Here is a 24,762-nt window from a genome sequence, read left to right on the forward strand (position 1 = left end):
ACGCGTTTGCCGGAAACTAAAAGTTGGCACGCGTGAAATGTCCAGGAGTCGCGCCGGTTATTGTTACAGTGGTGATGGTTGCCTGAGGCAGAGGAGAACGTTTAATTGGAAGTCCTCTTCTTCCCTTGCTGCTCTTCCCCCAAGGCCATTGCAACGTGCGAATCAACGTGTTTCGGAAATCTTCCGAGAACCAACAGTAGATATAGAACGTGATGGAATAATTGATTACCTCCAAAAAGTTTGCTATTGCACGGAACACCTGAAAGACATCGATCCAACGAAGGTATTGAACGATAAATTAGCGTATGATAAAAAGTAAAAAGCGAGAAAAGCTCACCTGATAAGCGTAATTATTGAGATTACTCTCCCGTAAGGTGATGTTGAGAATTACCATGGGACTGACGCAAACGACGAATAAGATGTTAGTGCTGCCCAACAACAGGACCAGCCTCCGTTCCTCCGCGAACGTCCTCGAGTCCACGCCGTTGCTGGCAGTCCTGGCTAGAGTCGTTCGTCGGCGACGCTCGCAAGATCTTCTGTAGGCTACCATGATGCGGAGATTGAAGCCAGCCAATAGAATCGCTGGCACCACTTTGAAAATGATCTCCAGCACCACTTTGTACACCTGCGGAAAAACGTTCACGGACGAGTTAGAAATTCCTCGTCTTTTCACCGAGCGGTAAGATCGAAATGAAATAGCGTCAATGATACTTGATGAAACATCGAGTCGAGGTACAATTGGTTTTCCCTCTTTTGATAAACGACGGGGCCTCCAGGTTCGAGGAGACAGGTCGTAATTTGCGCTCGGAACGCGCTCGGCAGATAAACGATAAACGTTGCCAAGGAAATGACGGCCACCGTTAAATGTGGAGGACCGCAGAGTGGACGAGTGTGCTGACCAGGCCGGCAAACGCTAACGTAACGCTCCACGGTTAACGCCAGCAACATCATCACTCCGACTCCTGCAAAACATCATCGATTCTTTTGTTCCGCCAAGATCGTTTCCCTGCCGGAACTAACAATGGGAGTGCTCGGAGAACGACGAGTTGGAAAGCGAGTGCCACGGATGACACATCCCGTGTCGAGCGTGGGTAGTACCGATGAATCGCTTCTCGGGTGTCGACAGCGGTACTGCTCGCATTCATCGCAGCACCGGAAGAATCCGCGACCTCAACTTTCTCGCGAACCCTTATTTAATTATTTGAAACGCGTGCAGCTGTAACTTTCGCGTTCAAGGTTCGACCCCGATAAGTCGATTCGATCGAAGAAACCAAAGCGATCTTGGAAAGTTCGGACAGGTACTCGTTTCGATTCTTCGGGTCAATCAGCGAATGAAACGGGGAAGATGGAAGAAAACATAAATTATGAACGAGTTGGAACGTTGACGAAGGAAATGTTAAAGGAATGCGAGTGTCATACCTAAACAACCGTTTCCGAGGAAAAGCTCGAGATGAGCATGGTAAAAGGCTTGAGGCCAATTACTCCATTGGCCTGTTTCCTGGTGAATAAGAACCCTCAGCGCGAAAGGGATGCAGAAAAAAATCGCGAGAAGCGCCGCTGCCGAATAACCTGGAACACAAGAGGGTAACAAAGTTAGCTCGTTTTCATAAAGCAGGAGCGGTGAATGGTGTATCGCCCGCAATACGCTTAATCTACCGTCTACGTACACAGCTATTTTATCTTAATACGTTTTTTCACGAGCGCGATAACGGTCTCGAACCACCTTTGCTAATTATCCGTCGCACCTTGATTTCCGAGAAAAAATACGCCTTTTGTTTCCTCTCGCGAAAATTACGAAGACCACCTTTCGAACGCGAAATTTCGATCGAAAGGAAAAGCATCGACATTTCGTACACAAGGATACATTTCATCGAGTTAATTTTCTACTTGCAAACCAAGTTAAATATTCAAGATACAACTTTATGGACCGTGGTAACGGTAGGTAGGTTCTCTAATGTCGATAAAGAAGATACCTTCTCCTGTACTAAATCGAGGTAGGTAACGTTCGTATTTCACACGACGACGGATAAACGAGACATTTACTGGTTTTACCGAAGATACTGTCATTTGCATCGTGGATCTAGAGAAGTATTCAAGGTGTGATAAACTGGTAACTAGCAACGGGGTAGTAACAATGCATTCTCGATTTCGACTCTGTCTCGAAATTGTTCGCCCACCAAAACTCAAGACATCATCTTAATTTTGTGTTGAGCGGTAACGTTTAATTCTGATTAAAAAACTTCGAGAAGATGAAAAAGGACGAAAACAAGCCGTTCGATTCCGCTTGCGAAGAACGTCGTCGGAGTATACCGATATATGTATATTCGAGTACGTAAATGTTTTTAACAAAATGCATCGATACTCGTTGCTTTCTTTGCTCTTCTGGTCGCATCGGTCATGGGAACGGATGCTACGTGGACGAACCGAACGAATATTTATCGACCTAAGAAGCAACGCTCGGAATAAGAAATAAAACGTGCATCGAGGTGGACACGAGTTGTTTATAAGAAAGAGAAATTTTTCTCAATCCTCGGCGCACAGTAGCGATGTCCTGCTACTCGCTTCGTCTCGACGGACAAATTTAATTTGTCCTAGCCCAAAGAACGGAAAGAGCACGCTCGCTCCGTTATTTCACCGGGCGAATTCGCTTTTTGTTCGAAAAAAGATGGTATTTTTGTACGCGCAACGCCTAAGGCAAAGTTCGGTTGTTTCGGTTTGGAACGTCACGGATGCGCGATAAACGTCGCGTCGGTTCGTTTTAATCAGAATTTTTCGTCGATCGGTCGCGAACGACTAGATGAAATATGGTACGTACGATCGACGAAAACGTATTTGTTTCGCGTTTACCCGAAACGACGAGGGAAAAGCTGCGACGCGTACGATCGGCGTGTTCGATCCTCGTTTCACCGGGTTCTCCGCTTACCTACGCTTACTCGCTTCATCCCCTTTAAATTCGTTCGGATATCGCGTAAGCCGGTGCAATAGTCGCGAATTTCTAACCAGAAATCGGACTTTCGGATTTCTTTCCTTTTATAACGAATAGACGATCGAAGCGTAGAAAGTGCGACGAAGTTTGTCGACAAACGTAGATCGTAATTAGGCGGCAGAGCGAAGGAGTTAGAAAGAATTCGCGACGCGCCTGACGCGCGTCAGCTTCGAAAACGAATTAATTCGCGCGTGTTCTCTCAACGCGTACCCCCGGGGAAATAACGGCTGAAGCTCGGCGACGTTCCGCATACCGTCGAGGAATCTTCGGCTCTCTTCAAAGTCGTGCTTTGACAGCGCAACGAGACGCGAGCATCTATTGAGAGTGTTTTTCTATATTTAAAATTAGTCAATTAATTATAACTTTCAAAAATAACTGATGTATTTAATTGATTTTAAAATATGAGATTTTGAATTTAGATTTGATTATAGAATGAATAACGAACGTTTTTCTTTTTAAAAATACAATTGAACATAAATAAAATTGAATATCAAACGCAAATAAAATTCTTCTTTGTCGACGACTTGAAAATAGAATTCCTCTTGACCGATGACGACTCCGATGATCACCACAATACTTCTCCCCGAGTGACGAGGTCGTCACGAAACTGACACGCTTCTTCTTCGCTGGACGCAGTCGACGTCCATAACACTAATCATCATCATCATCATCTTCTTCGCTGGAGGATAAGTCCGTAATTGAGATGAACTTTGAGGTCGAACAGATACTGGAATGGGTGGAGAGTCTGGAATGGGTGGGTGACTCTGCTCAGAGTGTCGAAACAAGCCTATTGCGGAATCTGAGGAAATAAACTTGGATTCATTGTGATTAGAAATTAAGAATGGAGGTTTCAATCTATCAACAGAAACATTAACAACGCGATTATGACTGTTCATGTGTTGTGTACAAATGCAATTCCCCTTCCAATGAGACGTTTCTTCGCAGTAAAGAATGAGTGTGTCATCAGAATGAATTGTGTCGTTGACGACAGTTCTGTATCGGCTATGGCCACGAAAGAATAAAATAAAGAAGTAAAATATTTTAAACGTGCTCACTTCGCAATAATTGATAGAAAAGTGAATGAAGAGCAAGATGTAACCGAGTGTCATATATGACTTTCAAACTTTGTCGTAGATTGGCGCTCCATAAAGATTGCTCTTTATTTTTTACTATTATTTTTATGATATCACTTCGTTAACTTATTAGTGTGTTAATTTCATTATTTGTTCGTTATAATTTCCTATTCGTTCAAAAGGAAATAATTATATATCATAGAAAAGATCGGGAAAATTGTTAAAAAAACATAAAACATAACTAATTTATTATATATTATTTCTGGAATTAATATTTTGTGTTTGCACATAATACATTTGAAAATAGAATATCATGATACGATTGCTATCATCTATTAGTTTTGATGCAAACTGTTTTTTAATGGTGGGCCCTTTTAGCGGTACCCTCTAGGGTGTCATATGTATGTATGTATAGCCAGGCCTGAACCCAGTCAGCACCAAGCAGCGCGATATCCCAGCGGCCATGTTGTTATTCAAACGACTCGGATGTATTGAATTCTCCCAACCAAAACTTCTCTGCGAAGAAGTAATATTTCGACAGGATTTCTTTTGCATACTATTCCCAGAAGTTTAATCTAGGTCGGTACGGAGGCCGATTTTGCAATTTCGTCCAAAACAATTTTATGAACTGAAAACTAACATTTCTTATAGAAGAAAATTTTTCGCGTCCCACTTTTCCAAAAACGGCCTCCGTACCGACCTAGATTAAACTTCTGAGAGTAGTATGCAAAAGAAATTTTGTCGAAATATTACTTCTTCGCAGAGGAGTTTTGGTTGGGAGAATGTGTGTTTTGTCGTAGCATCCTATTTACCGTCCTTGTCTCTCCTAACCAAAAACACAGTTAGTAGACAGAGAACATTCGACGAACTTCACACCGCTCGATCTAGTGAATTTCATTACGCTTAATTCCCCACGTAGTGAACCTACACTACCAACTCCCCTATAGGGAATTCGCGCTTGCACGCCACACCTTGATCTGTGCGGAAGAAAAGATGGCGTCGGTTAGGTAGGACGGGTTTAGCCGAGCGCTGATAATTTAGAAGTTTTTTTTTTGGATTTTAAAGTTTTTTATTAGTTATATAAGGCACAGAGAAAGGAGTGGAGGAAGGGGTGAGGTTTTGTATAATTAGTTTTGGAATAGGAAGTAGGGAGAGGAGGAACTTGGAGGTTTATCATCTCCCCCGTATACCAACGTGGTAGGCGGGGGATAAATTTTTTGTTGTGCGTGACTGGACGCTAAAAAACAAGTGTATAAGTGAGGGGGAGGTGTAATTAATATTTTTGGTGGCCTTTGTGGCGCATGAAATAATATGATGGAAGAAACGGAAGTAGATAATGTTGAGGACAAAATGTGCGAAAACGAAGAAATGATGCCAAAGGAAGTCTGTGATATAAAAGATATGTGTGAGAAAAGTGAAAAAGTGATGGTAGAAGATGTAGAGAAATTGGAGAATTGGGATATGGAATTTCTAAAAGAGGATGAAGAGGAGGTATTAGCTACATTGGGGCTGTGCAATAAGAAAATTGAGGAAATGGACAGAGAGGAAATAGAAGATTGTGTGAGGGAGAAAGTTAGAGACTTAGACGAAGAAAATAAGGAAAGGAAATTGACAAGGAGAAATATAGGAGAAAGGAAGAGGGTGAGAGATGCAAGCAGTGAAGAAGAAGAGTTGAGGAAAAAAGAGAAAAAAGAGTCGGAATTAGAGGATAGCAAAGAGGAGAGTGGAATTACAAAGGGGGGAGAAGAATGGCAGAGAGAAGAAAAGACGGAAACAGTGGGAATAGGGAATACAGGAGAGGAACGGAAACAGTTGGTAAAACTGGAGACGGTGGCGCCGCTCGATGAAGAGTGTGCGAAAACGGAAACGCTGAAGAAGGACGCGGAAATCGTCCATTTTGCCGGCGTGGGTGAGAGAAAGCGGACGGATAGCGATAAGTCTGAAGAAACTTTGGAAGAACAGCAGAGAAAAGTTGAAAAGGGTAAAGAAGAAGGTAAAGATATGCAGGGAAACAAGCCTAGTGTTGTAGATTCGAGAATGCTTAATGATAACGAAAAATATAATTTACAGAAGCCTGAAGAAAGGATAGGTGCGAAAAGCACGTGGCGAAACACAGAGTCGAGTAGGAAAGGGAACGGAAGTGTGGAGGAAAGGAGGACAGAGCGTGGTGGGATTAGATACGAGGAGGATTTTTGTGGAAAAGAGTTTGTGGTAGGCCTTTTTTTAAAAAATAATAGCGTGAGAAAAAGTAAGAAATTGAATATGATAAAAATATATAGATACGTGCAAGGCACAGGGGCAAAGGTGGAAGGCATTAAAATGATTGGTTTTAGTAGGGCAGAAGTGACTTTCAAAAGAAGAGAGGAGGCAAATAAGGTCATGGAAGAGGGGCAGAAAAGAGAGGGGTATGTTGGAGCTTTCATCCCGGAAAGGATGAGATTTAGAAAAGGCGTCATTAGAGAGTGGCCGGGAACAATGGAGGAGTTGAAGAACGAAGCCATGCCGGGGCAGGGGCATTTCATACTGGAGAAACTGAGAAGAGGTCCAGTGATAGAGGGAAGAAGGGGAAGACAGGACGATGAAGAGGAGCCATTGTTAATAGTGTTTAAAGGAGATAAGTTGCCTACTACGCTATTGATCGGGCAGGGACACGTAGGAGTGAAGATATGGCCATATATTGAGAGAGTTAAGCAGTGTTATGTGTGCTGGAAATTTGGACATACACAGAAGTTTTGTAAATTGAGAAGACCGCTCTGTGGAAGATGTCGGGAAGAAAAACATGGGGTGTGCAAAAAAATTGAGAAATGTGTGAATTGCAAAGGAAATCATGAGGCCTTTGCGAAAAGCTGCTGGGTATACCAGAAGGAATTTGCCATAAAGAAGGTAATGGCGTACAAAAATGTGGCTTTTGAAACAGCAAGGAGCATTGTGGAAAGAGCAGTAGGAATAGAGGGGATAAGACTGGAGGATGATATGGGAGAAGTGAACGAAAGCAGGGATTTCCCGAGGCTGACTAAGAGGAAGGTGATAGAGATGTGGGAAGGAAAAGAGGTTCCAATGTGGGACGAGGTGGAAAATATTAGAAAAGGCTTTGCGAACGCTAAGGGAGTTAACCTAAAGGAGAGAGTTAAAATGGGAGTGAGGACCGAGGAAGGAAATAGTAAGGGGAAGAATATTGGACTAGGCAATGCGTCTGGATGGGCTGAGGTGGTAAGGAGAGGAGAAAGGAACGAGATGGATAGAGGAGCAAGGTGTGGAGAAAGGAGAGATGAGGTTGAAGGACAAGAAATAGAGGTTAGTAATAATTTCGAGGTCTTGCAGGAGGAAGGACAAGCGCGAGGTATGGAGGAAGTCGGGGTGAGAGGAGAAGGGGGTATCACTTGCAGGAGAAGGATACCGTTCCCGCATGACTTAGTGGGTGAGGAACCGGAAGGAAAAGCGGAATACGATGAATATAAAATTGTAACAGATGTGTGGAGACGAGAGAGGGAAAGGAAGGCAATTAGGGAGGCAAAGAAAATGGCTATGCAAGAAATTGAGGCAATGAAAAAGAAGGCGGATGACGAGTTAATTGAGGAATTGATTAAGCTTGTGGAGGAAAGAGGACTAAAAGTGGCCTTTGCTGAAGAAGTAAAGGCAAGAAAATACAGGGCTAGTAAAGAAGTAGCTCCAGATCCGGATGAGGACTGGAATGAGATAAGAACCCCGAATTTCTTAATGTATATTGACCCAAAGACTGAGGAGAGAACGAGAAGGAAGATCGCGAGAGAAAAGAAGAAGGTAGAGGAGAAAAGGTTGGAGCAGGAGAAATATGAGGAGATGGTGAGGAAGTATCTGTTTGGTAAAGGAGAGAAGAAGGAAGAGGTCCAGAAGGAGAAGGAGGAAGAAAAGGAAGAGTTAAGGACGGGTAATGGAAACATAAATGTTCCAGCAATGTGAAATATATGAGCAGGGAAGAATGGGAAGGGGAAGAAAGAGAGAAGTCAGGAAAGGAGGAAAAAGAGAAGTTATGGAAAGGGTATGAAGAGGTGGCGAGGAAATCTGTGAATAAATAAATAAATAGTGTGGTTAGAGAACTACAATATGACTCAGTGTAAGTGATAAAAAAGAAAAAAAAAAAAGAGAAAAGAGTGAGATATGTGGAATGGACCTGGTTTTAGAGACATTAAGGGTACGAAAACGGTATTGGTATGTGTGTGGTGTTATGGAGATGTTCAGAGGAAGATAAGGTTTTTTGTAAACGCTAAAGCGAAACGAAGTGAATTAGTTATGGTAGAGATATTGGTTGTGAGAAAATTAGTAATGTGTGTGATTGTTGCGATTGTGGGAAGTAGGAGGAGTAGGAAATGTTTGATGTTGGTTTGTTTAATGAAGATATGAGGATAGCGCTTTGGAATGCTAGGAGTGTGAGGAATAAAGTAGATGAAGTTAGGAGGGTGGGAGAGGATTATGATATGATGGCAATTGTTGAAAGTTGGCTGTGTCCTGAAGATTGTCTCAGGATAAATGGATGGCAGGCTAGGATTGGGGGTAGTAATAGTATTAATGAAGGTGGGATGGAAACCATGTCTGTGGTGGTTAGGATGAAAGAAGGAGAAGTGGAATTTGTGATAGGGTATAGAAGGCCATCTGGTAGAGGGGATAAGGGGATATGGAGGAAGGTTTTTGGGGGAGGGGTAATAGGAGAGAGAAGAGTATATCTTGGGGATTGGAATGCAAAGAATATGGTGTGGAATTGTGAGGAAAATGATGCGGCTGGAGAAGCGCTAGAGGAGGTGTTAGAAGAAAATGAGTTAGTGGTGCTGAATTACGGGACAATGTCAAGGATTGACAGGGCGGATCAGAGACCGTCAAATTTAGATTTGATAATTGCGAATGGGAATGTAGGGATGAAAATGGAAATTGTTGAAACAGGGGAGACTATGGGGTCAGACCATCAGTTAATAAGGATAGAATGGGAAGAGGAAATAATGGAGATGGGGGAGGAGGAAAGTACGAGAAGGTTTAGTAGTAGTAAAATTGATCAAGTTGAATTTTTGAAATGGCTTTTGGGGACAGAAGACCAGGTGAATAGGATAATGGGAGGGGAGAGGAATATAGACCAAAAATGTGACAGTTTTCCAAAATTGTTGCAAGAAGGGTTACAGGAATGTTCAAAGGGGCGGAGAGGAGAAGATAGAAGGAGGAATGAGGCTAATGGGAGGAAAAGGGGGAGAAAGAATAGGAAAGGAAGAAGAAAGATTTGGTGGGATGCGGAATGTGAGAGAGTAAAAGAGGAGAGAAGAAAGGCTACGATAATAATGAGGAAGAAGCCAAATGAGGCAAATTGGAACAGAATGACAGAGGCAAATAAAAGAATGGAGGAAGTAGTAAAAGCTAAGAAAAAAGAATCTTGAGAGGAGTTTATAAAGGGAATTAGGCATAGTACTAACATAGGAATCGTATGGAAAAGGGTAAAAGCTTTGTTAAAGGGTATTGATAGGTCGGGTGGTGATGGAATGAACAAGAGTGAGAGGGTTAAATTAGAAAGTGAGGAGACTGATAGGATTATTAGGATGTGTGGAGTGGATGGAGAAGAGGATATCATAGTAACACAGGAGGATAGTGATGGAACGGAAAGAGAGGGGAAGGAGGTAAGGGAAAAGGATATTAGAAATAGGATAGGGGGTGTTATGGAGGGGAGATATAACAGAGAGTTTAGTGAGGGTGAGTTGGAAAGGGCAATTAGGGTTGTGAAATTGAAGACAGCCCCAGGAGAGGATGGGATTGAGTTTGGAATTATTAAAAAATTGACTAAAGGATGGAAAAAGAGTCTATTAGAGCTGTTTAATGAGGTGTGGAGAAATGGGAGGGTACCGACAAGATGGAAGGAAACAAGGGTTAGGCTAATCCCAAAGCCTCAAAAGAGGGCTTTGAGGCCGATTTCTTTGTTGAACTGTCTTGGGAAAATTATGGAAAAAATGGTTAATGAAAGGCTGAGAGGGAGGGTAAATTAGATAAAAATCAGAACGGGTTTAGGAAAGGAAGATCCACTATGGATAATATTAATATTCTAACGTGTAACATTAAGGAGGAATGGGGGAAAGGGAAAGAGGTGGTGGCTGCTTTTATTGATGTAAAGGCAGCATATGACACGGTAAATCGTAGAAGGTTAGGGGAATATCTAGAAGAAATGGGGTGTCCGAGGAAGTTGAGAGGGTATTTAGGAGATTGGATTAGGGATAGAGAGGTAAAGTTTATGAGATGTGATGGGGGAAGTAAAGCGATGAAACTGAGGAGAGGCTTGCCCCAAGGGTCGGTCTTAAGGCATTGGTTAGATCCGTGATAGAATATGGTGCTCATTTGTTTTTGGAAGAAGGTAGGAATAGAGATAAAATACAAAAGGTACACAATGCGGGTATCAGGATTGCTATGGGATATAAGATGTCTACTCCTATTAATGTCATGGAAGTGGAGGCGGGAATTATGAAAATGGAGATGAGAGTGGATATGTTGGCAGAGAAATATGTTCTTAGGAAATATTTTAGGGATGACAGAGAGGTTTGTGCGGCGGTGGAAGGGATGATAAATTTTGGGATGGGGGAGAATAGTTTAAGTAGAAAAGGAATTTTGAGGAATGCATGGAATAATACAGTATTGATGAGAGAAGGTATGGAAAAAATGTTTATATCTAAGGAAAGGTGTTCATGGGATTGTGATTGGATGGAGAAAGGGGAAATGATGAAAAGTGAAGGGGTACCTGAAAACATTGGGTTAGGAGAAATAAAAAATAGATGGTTTGAGGATGAGAGAGAGGTAATAGAGGTATATACTGATGGATCTAAGATGGAGGATAGGGAACTTGGAGGGGCGGCAGTCGTGATTAAAAGGGGAAGAGAGGAATGGGAGGATTTTGGATTTACTACAAGAGGGAGCTGCTCGATTTTCACGATTGAGGCTTTTGCAATATGCATGGCTTTAAGAGTGATAGACGAGTATGAGAAGGAGAGTAATGTAGTGATATTCTCAGATTCATTGAGTGTGATAATGAAGGTGAAGAACGTCACGAATGGGGAGGAGGAGGGTGAAGTGATAGGAGAGATTAGAGAGAGATTGTGGAATAGGAATGAGAAGAATAATGAGGGGGAGGTAGGAAAGGTATGTCTGGCCTGGATTCCTGCTCACATTGGAATAAAGGGAAATGAAAGGGCAGATAGGATTGCTAAGGCATGTACGATGGGAGAGGCGGATGGAGATATGAAGTGGTCGTTTAAAGATGTTTGTAGGATAATTAGAGAAAGGAATTGGAAGAGATCTGTAGAAGAGAATTTAAGACAGGGGGAATATAAGGGAAGGAAATATTTTGAGGCGGAGTGGAATAATGTGGGGAATAGGACACCGTGGTTTGTAAGTGTGGGTAATCTAGAGAGGAGGACGATATGTGCTTTGAGTAGGATGAGGGCCGACCATTATAATTTAGGGTGGTCGCTGTTCAGAAAAAATTTAAAGGGATCACCTGCATGTGAATGTGGGGATCAGTGTGAGGATTTGGAGCATGTGATATGGGTATGCGAGAGATTTGAGAGAGAGAGAGTAGGTTTTAGGGATAGAATAATAAGGAATGGAGTGAGAATCGGAGCTGTGATGCACGAAACCAAAGAAATGGGGGAAGCAAAGGTCCTAAGATTAATAGGGGCCTTTATTAGAAAGTGCAAATTAGAAATGTAAGGGGTAGGTTGGAGTTTGAGACTGATGTCCATAATAGGGTGATAAGTGATATTCTATAGATAAGGTATTACTGTTGTCGAGAATGTTTGAAAGTTTATATTTTATATTTTATATATGATGTTTAAGCTCAGATACATGTTATATGTCCTTTTATATATATTACCATATGCTTTTGTACTTATGTACTTATATAGACTTTGTATTTTGTATTCAATATTTTACTATCTTATATTTTTATATTCAGATATTCATAATTATATAAGTGACGCTGCACATGCGAGTGCATAGACTAAGGTTTTGGAAGAGTGAGGAGTGGGACTGTAAGAGAGTTAAGTGAAGTTGGAAGCAAGAGAGGGTGGATGATTGGTGTATGACAGACAGAGGGAGCGAGTAGTGTGAAGTAACAGAAGCGGATAGGTTAGGTTAAGTTTGAATATATGTAAGATGGACTACGTTTCCATCGAGGGTCCAAATCGGGTCAGAGTCGGGTTAGAGTCGGGTTGGGGTCAGCGCTTGTACGATGGAAACGCCAAAGGTTTAGTTGAACTCTACCCTACAAAATTGTAGGGTAGCGTTCAGTTGAGGTTCGGTGGAAACGACAAGAGTCGAGTTCGTATTGCCAACATAACAAATCCAAATTGCATTGTGCAGCACGTGCTGTATTAATCGGTGTAGAAGAGGTTATTATTACTTTTTGTCGGTGATCTTGTAATCTGAGAAATAATTTTTGTATGTTATTTTGATATTGTAAAATTAATTTTGCTCAGCTTTACATGTCACAATATGGCAGTTGATTTTGTGCAGTTGGTAATGTTCAACCCAACTCCAACCCCAACGTAACCACAGTATAAGAAAGCACAGTAGGCTCACTCCGTACCATTTTGCTTCACATTTTATATATATATTTATTTATTTATTTAAAAAAGTAGGTGATAAAAATAACGAGCATATGTGCTATTACCAGCTATTCACAACCGCCATGTTGCTGGTTGTGCGATTCGGTCATGCGCGAGTGACAACTTTTGGGCAGAGTGAGCCTACTGTGCTTTCTTATACTGTGACGTAACTCTGATCCGATGGAAACAGACAAGGCAACTTAACTCTAACCCGACTCTGACCCGATTTGGACCCTCGATGGAAACGTAGTCATGTATGTATGGGCCAATTGGGAGGAAACCTCCCAAGCGCCCTCTCGTAAGAGAAAATAAAGAACAGAACCTTGATCTGTGGTAACTATACCAGGACTACCAAAACAACAAATCCAATGTCGGTAGAAAGCCGTGGCTACTAAATCTGCTGCTGTTGCTTCTTTTAAAGGTATAGCTTCAGGCCAACAAGAATATCTGTCAATCATAGTCAAAATATATTGAAAACCTTGAGATGGAGGAAGAGGACCAACCAAATCTAAATGCACATGATAAAATCTTTCATCAGGAACAGGTATGACTGTAGGTTGACGCTTCGTATGTTAATCGACTTTAGCAAGTTGACATGATAAACAAGTCTTAACATGATTAGTGATATCTTTTTTCATATGTGACCAAACAAACTTTTTTCCAATTAGCTGGCAAGTTGCTTTAGCACCAGGATGAGATAAATTATGAACCATATTGAAAATCCTTGAACGAAGAGAAACAGGAACATAAGGTCTAGCAATTCCTGTTGAAATGTCACAGAAAATAGTTGTGTCAGAATTATCAATACGCAATTGCCGTAGTTGAAGTGACGTAGAAGACTGAAGAAGTTGCTGCAATTCAGAATCTTCCTGTTGTTTTTCAGCTAATTCCTGAGTATCAACGATAACTGGTAAATTAAATTCCTCCAAACGAGAAAAGGCATCTGCCACAATATTGCTGCTACCTGATACATGTTCAATATTTGTAGAAAATTGTGCCACAAAATCAAGTTGACGTTGTTGTCAAGGAGATGCTTTATCAGAACGTTTGTTGAAAGCATAAATAAGCGGTTTATGATCAGTGAGAATCTTGAAATGACGACCTTCAAGAAAATGTCAAAAGTGCCTTATAGCATTATAGATTGCCAATAATTCACGGTCATAAGCGCTGTACCTAAGTTCTGACCCGTGCAGTTTTCGAGAAAAGAACCCAAGAGTATGCCAATGACCATCATGAAATTGTTCAAGAACAGCTCCAATTGCAATATCAGAGACACCAGTGCGTAATTTAAGTGATGCATTAGGACGAGGATGAACCAATAATGTTGCTGATGCCAAACTGCTTTTACATTGCTCAAAAGCATGTTCAGCTTCAGGAGTCCATTGAATAGTGGTTTTGTCACCTTTTTTGCTATTAACTAAATAAGAACAAAGAGGAGCTTGAACATGTGCTGCATCCTTAACGAGACGACGGTAAAAATTAATAACTCCAAGAAAACGATGTAACTCTGCAACTGTTGAAGGTCTTGGATAATCTTGAATAGCCTTTACTCTGTCAGGTAAAGGTGTAATTCCAGAAGTGTTAACTCTATAACCCAGGTAAGTGACTTCTGTCTTTCCAAAAACACTTTTTTCAACATTGATGGTAATTCCAAAATCTTTAAGACGTTTAAATAAAATATGAAGATGCTCTTCATGTTCTTTAAAACTTTTAGATGCAACAAGTATATCATCCAAATAACAATAAACAAAATTCAAACCACGAAGAACAAAATCCATAAATCTTTGAAAAGTCTGAGCTGCATTTTGAAGACCAAATGGCATAACAATGAATTCAGAGTCCAAATAGCGTTGTTACAGCAGTCTTTTGTATATCCTCTTCAGCAACTGGAATCTGATAATAGGCTTTAACTAAATCAATCGTTGTAAATATCTTTTTTCCATAAAGGCTAGCAGAAAAGTTCTGAATATGTGGAATGGGATAATTATCTGGAACTGTGATTGAATTCAGCCTACGATAATCACCACAAGGTCTCCAATCGCCTGTTTTTTTTGGAACCATATGTAAAGGACTTGTCCATTGACTGCTAGAAGGACGACAAATTCCTTGCTCAATCATTGCATCAAATTCAGCCTTAGCTACCTTAAATTTATCAGGAGGAAGACGTCGCGGACGTTCGACAGTTGGAGGACCTCGTGTAACTATATGATGTCGAACTTGATGGGCTGAATTAACATTAATACGCCTTAGTCTAGTTACTTCAGGAAATTGAGAAAGAATTTGATCGAATGGATTATCTTTTTCAACAGAAGAAAGATTTGCTGCAGTTTCTGTTGGAATACCTGGTGATGTAAGCTGTGTCAAACCATCACGCAAACATCGATGCTTAAGATCAATAAGAAGTCCAAAATGTCTTAAGAAATCTGCGCCAAGAATTGGTCGCTGGACATCAGCAACGCAAAACTGCCACTTAAAAACTCGCCTAAGACCAAGTTTTTGTCAAAATGCCATAAGTATTGATAATAGAATTATTTGCAGCATATAATTTGTAATCATTTTGATGAAACGGCCCTTTGCATATCAATTTAGGTAAGACTGAAACATCAGCACCAGAGTCCATAAGAAATCGCGTTCCGCTGGTACGATCCGTGACAAGAAGACGGCTTTTCGTATTTGAACCATCGCCAACCATCTTTACTGACGATGGCTTGTGTAGTTTTCCTCTTCCTGACAAAAATTGCAAGGTTGTTGACATTTTCTAGCTGATTTTCCAAATTTCTTATGAAAGAAGCATACTTGTTGAAAATATGATTGTTATTGGAATTATTATTATTAAAATTATTATAACGTCTTCTTGAATTTGATCGATGTCGATATTTGTTATGATGCCTAAATCTGTTCCTATTTCTGTTTACATCGACAGAAAGAGTTTCGACTAAACTTCTCAATTCTGAAACCTGTTTCGCTAGTGAATCTCTCGACTAAATTAGAGAATTTACAGGATCGACTGACGAAATATTATTTCCACGCATCATTTCTATAATTTCGTCTGCTTGCAACGCTAATTTGGAGAGGTTTGATGTTTCAGAAATTGCCAAAATCGTCCTAATATTTGACGGCATCTGCTCTAAAAATAAACTACGCAACACTGTATCTGAGCACGGACCTGCTGCTAGATGTCTCATTTTTTGCAGAAAAACTGAAGGTTTTTCATTACCCATATCATGACCATGCAGAAGTTTTCGCAATCTTGATTCATTAGTCTCCGCAAGAACACCAGTTATTCTGTTCTTCAATGCTTCATACTATTTCCCAAAATCCGGCGGAGTTTCCAAAATGTCTGATACAATCGGTAGTATTGCTTGCTCCAAATTCAAAATAACGTAACGAAACTTTGAATTATCGTTTGTAATTTTAGCTACAGCAAATGCCGCTTCAACTTGCTTGAACCAAAGGATCGGATTCTCTTTCCAGAAAAGAGGCAGTTTTACTAATCGTGCTACTTTTATTGAATTTTGAATATTTGTATTAAAATTTTGTTGTATATTATTGCTTGTTGTTTGATTTTGCGACTCTTCAACATCAATCTGGGGTCTGCTACGTTCGGGTTCCGGTGTACGATACATTTTGAAAATTTCTGATATTAATTATAATTTCTTATGACAAATTTTATCACGTCGGGGTCACCAAAATATAGAGAGTGTTTTTCTATATTTAAAATTAGTCAATTAATTATAACTTTCAAAAATAACTGATTTATTGAAATTGATTTTAAAATATGAGGTTTTGAATTTAGATTTGATTATGGAATGAATAACGAACGTTTTTCTTTTTAAAAATACAATTGAACATAAATAAAATTGAATATCAAATACAAATAAAATTCTTCTTTATCGACGGCTTGAAAATAGAATTCCTCTTGACCGACGACGACTCCGATGATCACCACACATCCGTCTTTTCTCGCGGAGGCATCCTTCTCGTCGATCGCGTAATCGCGAAAGAACGAGATCTTCGAGTTCCCCGTCGAAAAAAAACGAACTACCGCGTTGTGTCGTTTCGCGTATTTGTATGGGAATCTCGTTACGCGTTTCTCTTCTCACCCTCGACCCTCCGCTTATCCGTTTTATCTCCGACCGAACGTCACGCCGTCCGTAGCTAAACGACTATCGCTTTCGAGAGTTCATCGGCATCCGTGCGAACCTCTCGTTGTTCCGACTGAAAAGGTCTAATCTAGAAAGCGGATTAACCATTCGGCTACGGTCAAATTGAACGCGTAGTTCCACCGTCGTTGATACGAGCAGCGCGATGAATATCCGCTGCTTCTCGCTCAAGCGACGCGGACAAATAACGAAAAATCGCTGGCCGACGATAACGAAACCCCTTAATTCGGGGCTCGAATCCCGTACCACGAGTTTATCCAAGATTTGTCGCGTAGACGACGATCGGCAAAAGATTCTCGTGGTTCGTTGATCGATGGACCGTTTCGATTTAACGTCGCGTCTAACGTTAAGACGATAAGGAAACGAGCGAAGGCGAGAGGGTGAGCAGCTTTCGAGTTCCGATTGACCGGTCTTTCTAACTTCAGAGACAAGTTTCTCGAGAACAGGAAGCGAAGCGCGAGGGAGGAAGGGACCGAACAGAAGAGATCGCAACGATGTTTCCTGACAGCTTCAAACGAAACGACCAGATTCGGTGATCGCGTATCGAACCGACGAAAAATTATTCAGATGATCCATCCAATTCTATCAAGAATCCAGAGATCAATGGTACAGGGAGATAAAGTTTACCGCGACATTAGACACCGTCCGTTCGAGACAAAGACACGAACGATTCCGGCTTCATCGAATAGCCATTGCCTTCGTTACGAACGTTATCGTCGACTTGGACCATGACTTCGTCTAATTACGATCGGAAGGGGTGAAGCGTCAGAACTTGTAAACATTTTTTAGCGGGTTCGCGATGCAAACGAGTGGAAAGAGCAATTAACGGACTTGAACATCTAGTCGCCGTAAACAACAGGTTGGAACAGTGCTCCGGAGATACATTCGTTCACGAATTCTTGACATGTTCGAAACGCACAAATCTCTTTGTCTTCGACGTTTGTACGAAAAGGAAATTAAACGACAAAATTGGGAAGGAAAAAGAGCGATTCTTCGAAGGTGGTTGAATCTGCTTAACCGTCGAGCGAAACGTTAACCCCTCGCTCGCTCTTCTATGCACCTCGTCTGTCGTCCTTTTCCTTCCCGTCGACATGCAAATTTCGCTCGATGCCCTAAATTCTAAATGAACATCCGTTGTATCCGGTTAAAGCGGTTTGGACCGTTTCGACGACGTTGGTTACGTTTTTACATTTTCTCTTTCCCCTCGTCCGCGGAGGAAACGTGGACGTCGTTTTCGAGCACGAGAATGTTAATTTCGCGTCGCGTTTCTCGTATTCGCGGTTCCAACGACACCTTCGTCGCGCGCTGACAACTCGTATCGCGGACACGGAAAATTATTTGTTTCGCGAACGTCGACGAAGCCGGTGACACAGTGTCATCGATAGATGGGCGCGAAACGGCCGATCTACTTTTTACCGTAGTTGCGACGGTCAGCGATCGTTGAAAAATCGTACGTCGAATTTATCGGGAATCCGAACGCGGTCAGTCCGCATTCTTTCGAACTTTCGACTCCTAATTTCGATTAAGGAGATAAATGAATTTGCCGGCTTTAAAAACTAGCGAAAAAAGCTCCCGTGAAGTGGTCGAATGGTGTAAGATTAATCGCAGCGTTATGGAAACGATAGCGGCATACAGGAAACGAAGAAAAATAAAAAGAATACGTGGCAGGGTTTCCATAAAATTTTCCAACGCGATCTTATCGCGTGCCACCTCGAGCTCCGACTTATCGTTTACGCTCGTGTACGACGCTTGTTCTCGAGAACATGTTTGTCCGTTTTTCGCGAGAACGCACGTTAAGCGGTGAAATGTCGTATTAAAGCGAAGTAACGCGGAAACTTTCCGAATCCGCTTAACCAGTTGACGATGGAATTTAGTTTCAAAAGGTCACCACAGGGTGCGGAATTAAAAACAAGGAACGACGTGTATACACGTCGTACGCAGGGCAAATGGTACTATTACACATTTTACGAAAAACCAGGAAGGATTACATATTTATTCGTCAAAAAAACTAACAATTCGTTTCTGAATACGTTATTCTTATTAAAAGCTTGAAAATTGTCAAGAAATAGTACTATACATAAACAAGTCTTGTGTAAAAATATATAAGACTTTACCTCACAGAGCAACGTGCTATTATTGGCCCTGCTAACTGCTGACGCAGTTTCTCCGCAACTCAACGCTGGCCGTCCAAGTCGCGGGTTAGGTATGTAATTAGTTTTGATACGCGAGCCCTAATCCATATGAAATATTAGGTCTACCGGAAAGTTCTGTCCGTTTTTAGAATTAACCTAACCATTCTAAAACGTAAAGGGAACCGAGTGTTCGGACCGACCGTGGAATAAAATAAATATGTGCGTGACTTAAATACGATTATTTTTATATATCGCGAGTGAAAATAGTGCAATTTAAGGGTGAAAGTTGCCCTCGAAGAAGGACTTGCGCGAACACGTGGTCGTGCGACATGTAGAAGTTGCGAGAGAAAGTTGCAGAAATTAAATTAATTAATTAATAATGTAAATATCATTAGGGATTTAGAGTGCGGGAAAGGGCGAATGAGGCATACTGAATGCACGCGGTGATTAGTTTTGGCTATTTTTGTATTTTCTTGATAGTAAATAAATAATGGCGTCGGTCAAGCATGCTTCGATATATCGTACGAACACGTGGGCATTTCCGCGCGAGGGAAAGTGTAGAGCGTAAAGGCCGGTTCGCAAACATCCAACATGGCCGGGGAAGGGTCGCTGCAGGCGCATGGAGAGCGGCCCTTAAGGACGAAGCCTAAGGGCGAAGCGTAGGCACGCGGCAACTAGCAAGATGGCGGAGGAAGGATCGCCGCAAGCGCATGGAGAACTGTCTTTAGGGACGAAGCCTATGGGTGAAGCGGAGGCACGCGGCAACAAGCAAGATGGCGGAGACATGGCGCGTTTTTCAAATGGTAAGCGGATAGGTTGAAGCAAGAAGACAGTGAGGAGGAGAAGAGGAAGAGGCGAGACGACACGGAACGAAGTGAAGGAAGGAAGGAAGAATGAAGCAATTAATTAATTAATAAATAAATGAAGTGAATGGGATTAATAATATTAATAATAATAATAATAATAATAATAATAATAATAACATTAATGGATTAATAATTAAAGAATAAATTACTATAAATAGAGAAGTGATTAGTAGATTAATAAATAAATAAATAAATAAATAATAAATAATAAATAATTAGCAGATAGACAACTAATTCGGTGTAGTGTTAGGAAAGTGTTGTGGGAGTGCAGTGAAGTGCTGGGAGTGTTGCGGGTACAGGGGAATATATGTGATCACGTGCGCGAGTGCAGAAGAACAGTGCAAAGCGGGAAAATGACGGAAAAGTGTTGGAAGAACTGCGGAAAACGCTCCAGCACTCTGGAAACTCCGAAGCCACAACGATGGTGGAGCAAAGGGGCCGCATTGAGAATATCCAGCATGGCAAATGAAGAAACGCTGCAAGCCCTTGGAGAGCGGCCCTAAAGGGTGAAGCGAAAGGATGCAGCAACAAGCAAGACGGCGGAGGCATGGTGCGCTTTTCAAACGGCAAGAGGAGGGGAAGAAGCGAGAAGACAGCGAGAGGGAGAAGAGCAAGAGCAGGAGTGGAAGAAGCGGAGAAACAAATATAGACACGACCGATCAAAGGACTCAAACCCGCAAGGGAGGAAACCGGTGTCAGCCTGGTCATAGCACCATTAGGGGGCACAAAACGGTGACCGACTGAGCGGGGGAGAGGAGGGAGAGAGGTCAATTGAGCAAAGCACCCTTCTGATCAACTGTTGATTCAACTAGGGACCCAGTCGTCAGCCTGGTCATGGCACCATTAGGGGGCGACAATGGGGACCGAGTGGGATTGGCGGGAGAGAAGAAGGAGAAAACAAGACACGATCGATCGAACGACTCAAACCTGCGAAGGAGGAAACCGGTGTCAGCCTGGTCATAGCATCATTAGGGGGCACAAAACGTTGACCAACGGAGCGGGGGAGAGGAGGGAGAGAGGTCAAATTGAGCAGAGGATCCTTCTGATTAACTGTTGATTCAACTAGGGACCCAGTCGTCAGCCTGGTCATGGCACCATTAGGGGACGGATTGAGAACCGAGGGAAAGTGCTGGAAGAGAGAAAAGAAATAAATACCGAGAGCAATGGGCTCATGTAGCGTTGTGGAGAAAGACTGGGGCGAAATAGGAACGCGAAAAGGGAAAAACGGGCGGCGAAACACAGGGGAATCGGGACAAGCGAAACGACAAAACGAAAAACGGAAATAAGACGCGGAGCGGGAATGCTAGGGATACAAGCAAATATCACCGAAATTGCGCAGGGGGAGGGGACGAGAAACAGCACAACACGTTACATATATTCTATGTCATATTATATATATATTTTATTTTATTTCTATATTCACAGCTTACGTATCATCTAGTACATAGCTAGCTACCTGTTATCTATTTATTATTTATTTATTTATTTATTTAGACTAGTTAGTGTTACTTCATGCGGCCTAACAGTGACAGTAGTAGTAAATGATGCACACAAAGAATCGTATATGTATAAGTAGGGAAAGCAGGAAAGGAAACAGCGCGGGGACGAGGGGTGGGGGTGGGGGGGGGGGGGGCGACGGGACCGTAACAGAGGCTAGAATAGGATTAACAGCGGTAATCAAGCATAGGTAAGAGGCAGATAGTTAAACACGGAGGTATTTATCAGTCGACGAGCGAGGGAGTAGGGGGTGGGGGTGGAAAAACAGAAAATGAGATATGAGCGACAGGCAACACAAATGATAGGCAACAAGAGCAGGTTATAAAGCGATACTTAGGTGGGAAATGGTGGGGAGAGGTCGCGGTTTTACCGTATGTTTTCGCCCACCGAGAGGCGGCTTTGAGGGGGCGTGCAGGTTCAGTGAAGATCAGCGCGTAACGCGCGGGAGCCTTTCCTAGTCCCTGACGCAGCCTCTCGGGTCAAATCTCTTTGGTTGAAGCATCCGCTCTCCACGCATGGACCACACTCGCGAAAAAGGGGGGGGGGGGGGGTTAGTCTTCATCCACAACTGTGAGCGATGGCCTAGTCCAGGTACACTATGTCCCACCTGATAAGGAAGCCTGGCGGGTTGCCGCCAACCCCTCACCCTTGTAGTGGGGGCGGGAGACAGTTTTAGTGAGCAGGACGTGGAAACCGCCCCTCTTCTAGGGGCGCCGGAAGCGGGAGTCTCACACTATCTGGGCTATCTTCCCAAATGTCCGTTACTAGGATTTCTGTCTTCCTAAAACAAAAAAAAAAAAAAAAGAAAAAAAAAGGCTCTACGTTCTAGCCCCCAGGGTCTAGAGACATCGGACGAATCGACGTATTTCGCGAACGCGTTTTTCTTTCGTTGTCCAAATCCTTCCACGGTCCCAACGCGCCTATCTTTTACGGGAAATCCGGAAAGTTTGTAAACTACGTCGAACAGAACAATTCTAACGTAGGATTCTCGTGTTTAACTTTGTATCGTGGTTTATTGTCAATTTGAGCTTAGGTGGCCACAATGCCGCTCCGCCGTGCTTGAGCTTTATAGCTTATAATCGGCAGGTGTTAAAATCATAGGCCCACCACTGCACAAGAGTCGGAGCCCTGTCCAACCAACGAGGTCCAAAGACATCACTTGACTCCATTGCCTGCTGTAAGGAATTTTCTCTAGGTTCCGTTACTGCTATTGGGCTAGAAAGCACCCAACAGACTGGAGGGAACCTCAACTTTGTATCGTGGTACGTTCAAGTTTCGAATGAACATGTGGGATGCACGGAACGAAGCGCGAAATTTTCCTTCCTTTTTCGGTCAGTTTAGAAAATTACGCCTTAATCGCTTAATCTTCCGAGTGCCGAAAAACCGTAGAGAACTTCTATAGGAAATAGGCGGTGAGATAAAGTAATAATACTCAAATAATATTTCAACAAACACTTTAGGTAATTTAACTTCTGAAGCCTAGAAAGGTACGTCTTTACTCTGCAACGAAAACCATGAGAATAAGAAAACTCGTCGAAGGAAAAATCCATTACGAGTCTATAGACCCTATGGGTCCTATGGTGACAAACAAACATCTGCAACCTCTTGAGTCGAAACTCCAACGTTAGTGAAAGTTTACGACCAGATGATTTTTGCTGAAGGCAACACTTATTGTGTTGAATAAATCCAACACGCCTCCTCAAAAATTAATCGGATATGCTTAAATAAAAATATACCTTTCTGTACTTCGTCTGGGGTAAGATACATATGGTCCAACATTTGTTGCATAGGATTAGGAAAAACCCAGAAAAACCTAATCAGACCATTATACTATAAAATGTATAAACTTATATAAAAGTAATATAATATTAATATTTCAATAATATTTTAATGTAAGCCCATTCCAGTTCTGAATTCCTGGAATTTGATTGCCGGTAGTGGTTTTGTCAAGACATCAGCCAACTGATTACCTGTAGGAATATATTTCAGTTTTATTATATTTTTCTCAATCTGTTCCCTTGAGAAATGATACTTGATGTCGATATGTTTTGACCTTTTATGACCAGTCGGATTATCTGCTATGCTAATACAACCATTATTATCTTCATAAATTGTTATTGGGTCTACAATAGTTAAATTAATACTAGCTGCTAAAGATCTAAGCCATAACGCTTCTCTAACAGCTTCAAAAAGCGCCATGTATTCAGTTTCTGTAGATGAAGCTGCTACTGATGCTTGCCTTTTTGTGTTCCAACAAATCATACAAGATTCAAACAATTTAAAGAGATAACCTGTTGTACTCTTTCTATCATTTACGTCATTTCCACCCCAATCTGAATCTACATAGCCTTGCAAAATATCAGTATAATTATTTCGAACAAAAGTTAATTTCATATCAATTGAACCTTTAAGATATCTCAAAATTCTTTTTAAACAGGTCCATAGTTCTTTATTGTTTTTATTCAAGTAGCGACTTAAAATATTGACAGAAACACTCAGATCAGGTCTTGTACATAGCATTACATACATTAAACATCCTATGAGATTTCGACAAGGAGCATCGAATTTCTTATCGGAGTCCAACGCTATGTAATCTAATTTGTTTTCCATAGGTGTACTCACAGATTTACATTCTGACATATTAAATTTATTTAAAACTGTTTGAATATATGCACTTTGATTCATTGTAATCTGATTTTCATTTCTTTCTATTTTTATTCCCAAAAATAATTTTATGTCTTTTAAATCTACCATACTAAATTGACTCATTAGATAATTTTTGAAACTATTCATTTGTTCAATATTAGCTGTAGCAATTACAAGGTCATCCACATAAAGTACCACATATATATTTCTTGACACATTCCCTTTGTCTAATATATATATATACATCTATCTACAGAAGAATTTTTAAAACCTTTACTTTTAAGAGTTTGTTCAAAAATTTCAAACCAACATCTTGCTGCTTGTTTTAATCCGTATATGGCTTTATTTAATTTACAAACTTGATTTTGTTCACTTTCAACTCCTTCAGGAACTTTCATATTTCCTCTTTCAATATACCATTCAGAAATGCAGTTTTTACGTCCATATGATGAACCAATAAATTAAACTGATTTGAAAATGCCAGTATAAATCTGAAACTTGATATTCTTGCAACTGGTGCAAATGTTTCATTATAATCTATTAGATATTGCTGACTGAAACCTCTAGCAACAAGGCGAGCTTTATATTTTAATGGGTTACCAAACTCATCATTTTTAATAGCAAATACCCATTTACAGTCTACAATATTTTTATTTTCTGGCTTTGACACTAACGTCCAGGTATTATTTATTAAAAGAGAATTAATTTCATCTTTAATTGCCTGTTCCCATTGAACTCTATCATCCCTATTTTTAATTTCCCAATACGAAGTTGGAATTTTACAAACCAGAGATTG

General features: G+C 41.3%; 2 protein-coding genes across 10 annotated transcripts; both read left to right on the forward strand.

Annotated features, from left to right (window-relative positions):
- The first annotated feature begins 5,176 nt into the window (after positions 1–5,176).
- LOC143263947 (uncharacterized) lies at positions 5,177–6,158 on the forward strand. The gene is made up of 2 exons (XM_076529917.1): positions 5,177–6,052; positions 6,130–6,158. Exons 1-2 carry the CDS (start codon positions 5,371–5,373, stop codon positions 6,135–6,137), a joined length of 690 nt encoding a protein of 229 aa, XP_076386032.1. The 5' UTR covers positions 5,177–5,370; the 3' UTR covers positions 6,138–6,158.
- Positions 6,159–6,276: 118 nt separating this feature from the next.
- Positions 6,277–16,211, forward strand: LOC105663508 (uncharacterized). Of its 9 annotated transcripts, none has more exons than XM_076529884.1 (5): positions 6,277–13,206; positions 13,331–13,572; positions 13,651–14,260; positions 14,377–16,014; positions 16,081–16,211. In XM_076529884.1, the coding sequence occupies exon 1, from the start codon at positions 6,322–6,324 to the stop codon at positions 7,996–7,998; it is 1,677 nt and encodes a 558-aa protein (XP_076385999.1). In that variant the 5' UTR covers positions 6,277–6,321; the 3' UTR covers positions 7,999–13,206; positions 13,331–13,572; positions 13,651–14,260; positions 14,377–16,014; positions 16,081–16,211. The 9 variants fall into 9 exon arrangements, with proteins under 9 accessions (XP_076385999.1, XP_076386000.1, XP_076386006.1 ...); XM_076529885.1 differs by having other exon boundaries at positions 14,377–15,406; positions 15,751–16,211; XM_076529891.1 differs by having other exon boundaries at positions 14,377–15,251; positions 15,751–16,211.
- The last annotated feature ends 8,551 nt before the right edge of the window (positions 16,212–24,762 follow it).

The sequence above is a fragment of the Megachile rotundata genome, chromosome 3, assembly GCF_050947335.1.
Source record: "Megachile rotundata isolate GNS110a chromosome 3, iyMegRotu1, whole genome shotgun sequence".
NCBI classification, from domain to species: domain Eukaryota; kingdom Metazoa; phylum Arthropoda; class Insecta; order Hymenoptera; family Megachilidae; genus Megachile; species Megachile rotundata.

Bases quoted from the DNA above. Each gene is read 5' to 3' on its own strand.
- LOC143263947 (XM_076529917.1), top strand. From the start codon at position 5,371: ATGATGGAAGAAACGGAAGTAGATAATGTTGAGGACAAAATGTGCGAA.
- LOC105663508 (XM_076529889.1), top strand. From the start codon at position 6,322: ATGATAAAAATATATAGATACGTGCAAGGCACAGGGGCAAAGGTGGAA.